The following is an 11475-nucleotide window of genomic DNA, read 5'->3' on the forward strand; positions in this document are numbered from 1 at the left end:
CTTCCCCCCCCCCTCCACGGGAACAAAACGGATGTTCCCTTTCCCCCCCCCTCCCCCCCCCCCCCCCACGGGAACAAAACGGCTGTTCCCTTTCCCCCCCCCCCCTCCATGGGAACAAAACGGCTGTTCCCTCCCCCCCCCCCCCACGGGAACAAAACGGCTGTTCCCTCCCCCCCCCCCCACGGGAACAAAACGGCTGTTCCCTCCCCCCCCCCACGGGAACAAAACGGATGTTCCCTCCCCCCCCCCCCCATGGGAACAAAACGGCTGTTCCCTCCCCCCCCCCCCATGGGAACAAAACGGCTGTTCCCTCCCCCCCCCCACGGGAACAAAACGGCTGTTCCCTCCCCCCCCCCTCCACGGGAACAAAACGGCTGTTCCCTCCCCCCCCCCCTCCACGGGAACAAAACTGCTGTTCCCTCCCCCCCCCCCCCACGGGAACAAAACGGCTGTTCCCTTCCCCTCCCTCCACGGGAACAAAACGGCTGTTCCCTCCCCCCCCCCATGGGAACAAAACGGCTGTTCCCTCCCCCCCCCCCCCCACGGGAACAAAACGGCTGTTCCCTCCCCCCCCCCACGGGAACAAAACGGCTGTTCCCCCCCCCCCCCCATGGGAACAAAACTGCTGTTCCCTCCCCCCCCCCTCCACGGGAACAAAACTGCTGTTCCCTCCCCCCCCCTCCACGGGAACAAAACGGCTGTTCCCCCCCCCCCCCCCATGGGAACAAAACGGCTGTTCCCTCCCCCCCCCTCCACGGGAACAAAACTGCTGTTCCCTCCCCCCCCCTCCACGGGAACAAAACGGCTGTTCCCCCCCCCCCCCCCACGGGAACAAAACGGCTGTTCCCTCCCCCCCCCCTCCACGGGAACAAAACGGCTGTTCCCTCCCCCCCCCTCCACGGGAACAAAACGGCTGTTCCCCCCCCCCCCCATGGGAACAAAACGGCTGTTCCCCCCCCCCCCCATGGGAACAAAACGGCTGTTCCCCCCCCCCCCCTCCACGGGAACAAAACGGCTGTTCCCTCCCCCCCCCCACGGGAACAAAACGGCTGTTCCCTCCCCCCCCCTCCACGGGAACAAAACGGCTGTTCCCCCCCCCCCCCATGGGAACAAAACGGCTGTTCCCTCCCCCCCCCATGGGAACAAAACGGCTGTTCCCTCCCCCCCCCTCCACGGGAACAAAACGGCTGTTCCCCCCCCCCCCCTCCACGGGAACAAAACTGCTGTTCCCTCCCCCCCCCTCCACGGGAACAAAACGGCTGTTCCCCCCCCCCCCCATGGGAACAAAACGGCTGTTCCCCCCCCCCCCCATGGGAACAAAACGGCTGTTCCCCCCCCCCCCCATGGGAACAAAACGGCTGTTCCCCCCCCCCCCCATGGGAACAAAACGGCTGTTCCCTCCCCCCCCCATGGGAACAAAACGGCTGTTCCCTCCCCCCCCCTCCACGGGAACAAAACGGCTGTTCCCCCCCCCCCCTCCACGGGAACAAAACGGCTGTTCCCCCCCCCCCCCTCCACGGGAACAAAACGGCTGTTCCCCCCCCCCCCCTCCACGGGAACAAAACGGCTGTTCCCCCCCCCCCCCATGGGAACAAAACGGCTGTTCCCCCCCCCCCCCCCCCTCCATGGGAACAAAACGGCTGTTCCCTCCCCCCCCCCCTCCACGGGAACAAAACGGCTGTTCCCTCCCCCCCCCCCCCCTCCACGGGAACAAAACGGCTGTTCCCTTCTCTCCTCTCCTCCCCCCCCCCCTCCCCCCCCCTCCACGGGAACAAAACGGCTGTTCCCTTCTCTCCTCTCCTTCCCCCCCCCCCCTCCCCCCCCCACCCCCCGGGAACGAACACCTGCAGAATTCTCCGTGCCTGAAGCACTTTCACACAGGGTAGGAAGGTGGTTTATTTAATCTTTTCTTTGCTTATAAATGTTTATTTAGGTTGGATTTATTTGTATAATATTTGTAGAAGTATAAATAAGGATTTATTGTAGAATTTAATGAGTTCCCTTCCCCCCCTGCGTTTCGATAAGATCACCTCTCATTCTTCTGAATTCCAATGAGTAGAGGCCCAACCTCCTCAACCTTTCCCCATAAGTCAACCCCTCATGCCTGGAATCAACCGAATGAACCTTCTCTGAAGTGCCTCCAAAACAAGTATAGCCTTTCGTAAATATGGATATTTATGAAAAAACTGCACACAGTATTTCAGGTGAGGCCTCACCAATACCTTATATAGCTGTACTAAGACTTCCCTGCTTTTATACTCCATCCCCTTTGCAATAAAGGCCAAGATACCATGTGCCTTCCTGATCACTTGCTGTACCTGCATACTATCCTTTTGTGTTTCATGCACAAGTGTCCCCAGGTCCTACTGTACTGCAGCACTTTGCAATCTTGTATTGTTAGAGATGAACTCATCCAGACAAGTGAACATTATTCTATCACACTCCTGACTTGTGCCTTTGTAGAAGGTGGAAAGGCTTTGGGGAATCAGGGAGAACACGCACCACAGAATACCCAGCTTCTGACCTGCTCTTGTTGCCACCCTATTTATATGGCTGGTCCAGTTGTTGTTGTTGTTATGTTATGTTTCTGGTCAATGGTGACTCTCAGGATGTTGATGGTGGAGGATTCGGCAAGTGTAATGCCACTGAATGTCAAGGGGCAGTAGTTAGACTCTTACTTATTGGAGATAGTCATTGCCTGGCACTTGTGTGGCAGGAATGTTACTTGCTACTTATCAGCCCAAGCCTGAATGTTGTCCAGGTCTTACTGCATGTGGGCATGGACTGCTTCATTATCTGAGGAGTTGCGAATGGCACTCAATAGTGTGCAGTCATCAGCAAACATCCCCACTTCTGACCTTGTGATGGAGGGAAGGTCATTGATGAAGCAGCTGAAGATAGTTGGGGCGAGGACACTGCCCCGAGGAACACCTCCAGCGATGTCCTGGGGCTGGGGTGATTGACCTCCAACCACCACAACCATCTGCCTTTGTGCTCGGTATGACTCCAGCCAATCGAGAGTTTCCACCCCGGTTCCAAATGGCTTCAGTTTTACTCGGGCTCCTTGATGCCAAACTCAGTCAAATGCTGTCTTGATGTCAAATGCAGTCACTCTCACCTCATCTTTGGAATTCAGCTGTTTTGTTCATGTTTGGACCAAGGCTGTAACGAGGTCTGGAGCAAAGTAGTCCTGGCGGAACCCAAACTAGGAATCAGTGAGCAGGTTATTGGTGAACAAGTGTTGCTTGTTGGCACTGTCGACGACACCTTCCATCACTTTTCTGATGATTGAGAGTAGATTGATGGTGGTAATTAGCCGGATTGGATTTGTCCTGCTTTTTTTGCACAAGATATATTTGGGCAGTTTTCCATTGTCCAATCGATGCTAGCGTTTTAGCTGTACTGGAATAGCTTGGCTAGAGGCACAGCTCGTTCTGGAGCACAAGTCTTCAGCAGGACAGCCCGGATGTGGTCAGGGTCCATAACCGTTGCTGTATCCAGTGCACTCAGCCATTTCTTGATATCACATGCAGTGAATCTAATTGGCTGAAGACTGGCTTCTGTGATGGTCGCGACCGCAGGAGGATGCAGATATGAATCACTCACTCGGCACTTCTGGCTGAAAATGCTTCAGTCTGGTCTTTTGCACTCACGTGCTGGGCTCCGCATCATTGAGAGTGGGGATATTCATGGAGCCTCCTCCTCCCGTTAGTTGTTTAATGGTCCACCACCATTCACGACGATGTGGCAGGACTGCAGAGCTTTAATCTGATCCGTTGATTGTGGGATTGCTTAGCCCTGTCTGTGGCATGCTGCTTCTGCTTTTTAGCATGCATGTAGTCCTGTGTTGCAGCTTCCCCAGGTTGGTACCTCATTTTTAGGTACGCCTGGTGTTGCTCCTGGCATGCTCTTCTACACTCATTGAACCAGGGTTGGTCCCTTGGCTTGATAGTAATGGTAAAGTGAGGGATATGCCAGGCCATTAGTTTAGTTTGTGGTGGAATACAATTGTGCTGCTGCTGATGACCGACAGAGCCTCATGGATGGCCAGCCCAAAGCTGCTAGATCTGTTCTGAATCTAGTCCATTTAGCACAGTGATAATGCCACACAACACGATGGAGGGTATCCTCAGTGCAAAGACAGGACTTAGTCTCCACAATGACACTGCGGTGATGCTGTCATGGACAGATGCATCTACGACAGGTAGATTGGTGAGGATGAGGGCAAGTAGGTGTTTCCCCTCATATTGGTTCTCTCATCACCTGTCGCAGGCCCAGTCTGGCAGCTATGTCCTTGGGGGCTCAGCCAGCTCAGTCAGTCGTGGTGCTACCGAGCCACTCAGTGCTGGACATTGAAGTCCCCTACCCAGAGTACATTTTACGCCATTGCGACTCTCAGTCCTTCTTCCAAGTGATGTTCAACATGGAGGAGTACCAATTCATCAGCTGAGGGAGAATGGTAGATGGCAACTAGAGGTTTCCTTGCCCATGCTTGACCTGAAGCATGAGATTCATGGGGTCTGGAGTCAATGTTGAGGGCTCCCAGGGCCACTCCCTCCCGACTATATACCTCTGTACCATCACCCTTGGTGGGTCTGTCCTGCCGGAAGGACAGGACATAACCAGGGGTGGTGATGGTACAGTGGATATTGGCTGAAAGCTATGATTCTGAGTGTATGACAATGTTCATGTTATGGCTTGACTCATCTGTGGGACAGCTCTTCCAATTTTGGTGAGGAGGACTTTGCAGGGTCGACTGGGCTGGGAGTGCCGTTGTCGTGTCCGTAGCCAATGCTGAGGTCGATGCCGGGTGGCCCTTCGTGTTTCTCTCAGCGGTTTGTTACAACTGAGTGGCTTGCTAGGCCATTTGAGGGCAATTAAGAGTCAACCACATTGCTATGGGTCTGGAGTCACACATAGGCCAGACCAGGTAAGGACGGTAGATTTCCTTCCCTAAAGGATATTAGTGAACCAGATGGGTTTTTAATGACAATCGGATAGTTTCATGGTCACCATTATTGATACTAGCTTTTTATTCCAGATTTATTTAATTAGCTGAATTTTTAATTCATGCAGCTATTATCTGAACAAACAATTGGGGAAAAGAAAAATGTGTCAAGCGAATGTGACTCGTTTTTTTCAAACTGCACCTGTACATGGATCTAGAAACCACTCGTCAGGGACTGTTGAGCATCTATTGTTCAACCAGGAAATATTCTCGCGTTGTTTTCCTTCATTTAAAATTGCTCAACATCTGAATTGTGACATATTACAAGTTTTTAAAAAAGCAGGAAGTTTCTCCACCCAAAAAAAATAGACATCAGTGCCAAGGAAAATATATTAGCACCATTGTGTGTTGGGAAAAATCGACTGTTCAAAACGAGGGTGAAATTTTTTTAAACCAACCAAAATGACAATTAACTGTGGCTCTTGCCTATCTGACTGGATATCCTGCCCTTTTTGATGCAACTTTTATTTGCAAAGTCACAAGTGGACAGAATATTTTATCACCTCTGACTCCAAGTATATCCTTTTTTTTTTTAATTTGTTCTTGGAATGTGGGTGGCAGCATTTAGTGCCCACCCAGAATCACTGAGGACATTATGAGTCATCTACAGTGTGAAATTGGAATCACATGTAGGCAGCCTAGGCAGGGGTGGTAGGTTTTTCTGGTGCCAGATTTACTGAACTCAGCTTCACAACTTGCCATGGTGGGATTTGAAATCGGGTCCGAGTTGCTGCTCTCGTGACATAACCACTGGGCTGTCATATTCTATCCAGACTCAAGTCATGCAGTAGAGAGCTGAGCCTGAAAGGAATATGCAATCTATTCTAACTAGATTTCATCTGGATAACAACAGGACTTCAGTCACAATTGGTCTCGGCACCTCTAGTCTTTTGGGAGGTGGGGGGAGAAATGAGAACAAAAAAAAAGCTATGGTTCCTGTTCCTGATCTTTATTCAGTGACCTCTGCTGGAAGTGCACCAAATAGGCTGCTGGCACTCATCATAAAGACCAACTGTGTATGACATTCACCAAGGTGAAGTACCAGAGAGCAATTGGCACTCAGAACATGACCCACCAAGGAGTCATTAAAGAGAGAGATGCTGAGGAATATTGCCCCACTTTACACTGAGTATCAAGGCCATGTACAGTAGGTCAATTAGAGGAAAATTCTGTCATGCCCAGTCTTAACTCAAGTCCAGAAGAATCGTCCCATAGAAACAGTCCATCGGAACCAGCAGATGTCTGTGTTTACCCTCCATGCGAGCAAGTAGTTCTAATCACATTTACCCACTCTGATCCCATCGGTCATGCCTGACAAACCTGGATGTGACTAAAGTAGTGGACAGGGGAATGTCTATGCATGTTATTTTTATGGACTTCCAGAAGGCATTTGATAAAGAGACTGTTAACTAAGGTGGAAGCCCACAGGATTGAGGGCAAATTATTGAGCTGGTTAGGAAATTGGCTGAGTGGGAGACAGGCAACAGGAATATGTAGGAGTCAAATATGCAGCATGTGTCCATCAGGGATCAGTGTTGGGGCCTCAATGATTTAAATTATGGCATAGAAAGTCATACGTCCAAATTTCCCTGATGACAAAGATAGGCGGCATTGTAGGCAGTATCGATGAAAGCATGAAATTGCTCAGGGATATCGACAGATTAAGTGAATGAAATCCATTTGCCCCAGTTTTGCCCAATGTCGGCAAAATGCAAGGTCATCCACTTTGGACCTGAAAAGGAGACAACAGGGCACTTTCTAAATGGTGAAAAGCTGAAAACAGTGCAGGTCCAAAGGGACTTGGGGGTCCAGGTAAATTGATTAAAATGTCATCAAGTACAGAAAATATTCAACAAGGCTAATGGAATGCTGGTCTTTATATCTAGAGAACTAGAATACAAGGGGGTAGATAGAAGTTATGCTGCAGTTGTACAAAACCCTGATTAGACCACATCTGGAGTACTGTGAGCAGTTCTGGGCACCACATGTTGGGTGGGAAGGATATATAGGCTTTGGAGGGAGTACAGCATTGGTTCACCAGAATGATACCTGGACCCCAAAGGTTAAGTTGCGAGCAGAGATTACACAAATTAGGGTTGTATTCCCTATAATTTAGACAGCTATGGGGTAATCTGATTGAAGTTTAAGATATTAAGGGGAACAGATAGGGTAGAGAGAGAAATTATTTCTGTTGGTTGGGGATTCTAGGGCTATGGGACATAGTCTAACAGACGTTTCAAGAGTTAAATTAGGGAACATTTCTATACACAAAGGGTGGTAGAAGTTTGGAACTCTCTTCCATAAACAGCAATCGATACTAGATCAATTGTTAATCTTAAATCGGAGATTGATAGCTTTTTGTTTGGAAGGGATGATGTATTAAGGGATATGGGCCAATGGCAGTTAGGTCCAGATCAGCCATGATCTCATTAAATGATGAAACAGGCTCGAGGGGGTAAATGGCCTACTCCTGTTCCTATGCTCCTATCCCTTCAATTCCTTTCTTTCATTTATCAAATCTAATCTTGAATATCGACAGTCTCTGCCTCAACTACTGACCCTCGAAGTGAATCCCACAGCAACCACCAACTCTGAAGATTCTCCCCTATGTTCTAAATCACTTGCATTTAATCTGGTATCAATGGCCTTTTGTTCTAAATCCTTCAATTACTGGAAATAGTCTACTTCGATCTACCCTGTCCCACCCTTTCATAATTTGAAACACTATCACATCTTTCATGGTTTTCACATTCTAAACCTAAAATCTAACTTTGTGATTATTTTTAAAACAGCCTCAGTAACCCCAACAACAATACACTACCATAACAAAGTAAGTACCCCCGAGGATTCCCAGTAATCTTGTTTGCTTCAATTATCTGACTTGCATCAGTTGCCAGTTGTTGAAAATTCTGCAGCCAGATCATCTCTCACTGGCTGGAAATTCAGCAAGGAACCAAGGCCTATTCAGGTCACAAACTAACCTCAAGCATTTGTGATTCACCCAAGTGGAGAGATTCCAGAAATAGACTTGGATCTTGTATAAAATAAAAATATACTTCAGGGAAGGTTCATAATATGCATATTTCTCAGCCATCCCTAAGGAACTGCAAAAACCAATGCATGTTAAGCCCAATGGAATGGTACAAACAAAACTTCACAAGGATCTTCTCATTCGGATGGACACAGCAATTGCTTCGTTCATATGTTGACCTTGTGTACACAATGATGCAGTTACAATGGATATCAAGTCTGCAATTTCTTGGCTTCAACGCTAAATCAGGCTAAGTGCATTTATACTGCAGTTACTGGTTTCAGGCTGATATGGTAGGGGCAGTACTGGTGCCAAATATTCCCTTGATGTCAAAGGCAGACACAACTCACCTGGAATTCAGCTCTTCTGTCCATGTTTGGACCAAGTATGATGGACTCACCACTTGTCTCGATGAGTGAAGCTCGTCACCAGACAGGACAAAGCAGCCCGCTAGACTGGCACCTCATCCACCACCTTAAACATTCACTCCCTTCACCACCAGCGCACCATGGCTGCAGTGTGTACCAACTGCTATGTGCTGCAGCAACTCGCCACGGCTTCTTCAACAGCACCTCTCAAACCCATGACCTCTACCACCTCGAAGGACATGGGCAGCAGGCACATGGTAACACCATCACCTCCAAGTCACACACCATCCAGACGTAGAAATATATCACGCATTCCTTCATCGTCGCTGGGACAAAATCCTGGAACTCCTAGCCAACAGCACTGTGGGAGTACCTTCACCACATGGACTGCAGTGGTTGAAGGCAGCAGTTCACCACCACCTTCTCAACGGCAATTAGGGCTGGACAATAAATGCTGGCCGTAATAAAGAAGCTCATATCCTGGGAATGAATAAAAATCTTCCCCTTCAATGCATCTACGCTACGCGCTTCAACTACTCCATGCGTTGGCAAGTTTCACATTCTAACCACTCTCAGGGTTAAGAGGTTTCTCCTGAATTCCTTATTGAATTTATTAGTGTCTTTCTTGTACAATGACCCCTATTTATATATATTTATACACACACGCACACTCAATGATTGCCACCCTTTGGAACTACTGCCCTCATAACCAATTACAATATAATCTTCCTTGAATATGTCGATAAGAAACATTATAATTCTGCCTGTGTCCACTACAGCCAGGCAACCGCCACAAATAACTTAGCAACTACCATACAAAGTACACCACGGAAATATACCACAAAATATACAGCACTAATCTCGAGTTCAGTTCCCAGAGTGAAGCCATCATCCCGGCTCAAAAGGTCAAGATAAACATGTCAAATAAAATAGACTCCATTTACAGAAAATTGAATGAGTCCATCCTGCCTAACTCATTCACCCTCTCAAATGTTACACGACTATAGTGATCTGCTTCAGTTAACTATAAAATCCCAGCCTATATTCTGCAAAATCAATTTTCAATATTTTATTTAATTTCTGTTGCCTTTATGTTCCAATGACACCCAATGGTGCAAAGTGAAATCCACATAAATGGAAATATTTTTACAAATCTAGCAGTTGTACTTGTCCGACATAGAATTAACAGCTCAGAAATGGGTCAGTCGGTCCAATTGGTTTATGCCGCTGTTTATGCTCCACATGAGCCACCTCTTGTACTTTGTTAGCTTCCCTTGAAGGTAGAAATCTTGGATTAATGGAAATAAAGCCAAGAAAAAAACCAGCAATGAGATCATGAAGAATGATAGAATAGAGGCAAAGCGAGGCAGAGCAGAAAGCCCCAAATATTCTTGAGGTCTTAAATTCTGCAGCGCCTTGAGAAAAATGTCGTAAGCCCATCCCAAATTCTGTGGCATGAGAAGAGGATTCTGTGGAATGTCTTTGCAGGTTTAGGGAACATAACAGTGAAGGGTTTTGAAATGTTCAATATGATCAAGATTAGATTTCAATGCTAAAATAACTTGTCTGAACTTAATTGCCCTGTCGTAGTTTATGATTTAAAAAAAAGAGATGAGATGATGACACTAAATGTTTGCTGATGTAATTCTGAAGTTGCCTTTAATCATGTCTCTTTGCAGGATTAGGTCTCCCATTCTGCTGGGGTTATCAGCTCTTTTCTTTTTGCAAAGCCACCGAGCATATCCGTTACAATCTACATACCAGGGATGATCTCACTTCAGTGGATTACACAATAAGTCAGATGCAGAAATGTTCTTGCAACATTACAAATATTTAGCTTGACTTCACTCATGCACTATTGTCCTAAATACCTTTTCTTGGAATACAAATCATTTTTGCAATAGAATGGGTCAAGGGAGACCATTATTTCCTCCCCGCACCCCCAACCTCTTTAAACCGGGGGTCCAGAACTAACTGTAGCACCCCAGATAAACTCAGCCGATTTACCACATGCTGGGGAAAGAAGCCTGGAATATCCTGGTCTGTACAGTTTAGTATCACACCCTATAGTGTCTCTATCACCAATATATCAAGGAGTTCTCAGGACCATTTCTTAAAACCAGTTTGGCTTCAGCAAAGATTATGCACAAATCAAATAAAGCAATAATGACTGAATTCAATACATTGAGTCACTTACCTACAACCATCAATGTAAACTCAAATCCCCTTTTCACAGACTTTCTGTACACTTGATTAGGCAGGTTTGCAAACCCCACATATCCTTCAAGATTCTTTTGTTGCTGTAACAAAAGAACAGCAGCATATAGTTTCTAGTTGAAAATCAATATATAGCACGGACAAGAAGATACTCAAGAGCAGAACAGTGGTGCAACTTCAATCCACAATTCATATATAGCGAACTTTCTAATTGTACTCATCATGACCAAGAGCCAAGGAAGCCAGACACTGCCCCACATCATGTATTAAAAAACAATCTTTTTGCTCAAGATACTTACCGCTGTGTTGTAAACGTTGAAAACCCACAGCGTTTCAGATGGTAACAAATATCCACATGGCACAGCGAGAGGAATTCAAAGCAAGATGGAGTGCAATACCCAGCATCATCCAGCAGAGCATGAAAAAAAATGGGTTAAAAATGTTAGAATTCAAATATAACCACAACCTCGACTGAGTTTAAACAAATCAAAAACATGAATACATTTATTTACAATGGCAATCATTTACTATGTTGCCCGAAAACAGCCCACTATTATTTTTTTTTTTTAAAATAGCACTGAGCATTAGCCACTTACCGGTAATAATGTGAGTCATTATAATTTACAGCATGGATTAGATGAGTTACCATTTAATTAAGATCAGCCCCATCTCCTCTGCAATATTTACAAATTACAATGCCCCCCTAAACCGAGGTCTGAAATACATTTTCATTCCTATGGTCTCTGGATTTTGGTGCTACCTTTCAGAAACACAGTTAAACATTACTGAAGTTACATGTCAATGAGTGGTTGCTCATACCTTTGTTTTTATTAACCTTCCTAAACATCTTG

The 11475-nt window shown here is 46.8% G+C and overlaps 1 protein-coding gene across 2 annotated transcripts in view; it reads right to left on the reverse strand.

The window, feature by feature from the left end:
• The window catches only part of LOC139272946 (septin-7), a 158230-nt gene extending 147533 nt beyond the window's left edge, over positions 1 to 10697 (reverse strand). For both annotated transcript variants that reach the window (XM_070889116.1, XM_070889107.1), the window contains exon 1: positions 10605 to 10697. In XM_070889116.1, the coding sequence (XP_070745217.1) occupies positions 10605 to 10614 (10 nt within the window). In that variant the 5' untranslated portion in view covers positions 10615 to 10697. The remainder of the gene's footprint in view (positions 1 to 10604) is intronic.
• Positions 10698 to 11475: the final 778 nt, after the last annotated feature.

The sequence above is a fragment of the Pristiophorus japonicus genome, chromosome 1, assembly GCF_044704955.1.
Source record: "Pristiophorus japonicus isolate sPriJap1 chromosome 1, sPriJap1.hap1, whole genome shotgun sequence".
NCBI classification, from domain to species: Eukaryota; Metazoa; Chordata; class Chondrichthyes; family Pristiophoridae; genus Pristiophorus; species Pristiophorus japonicus.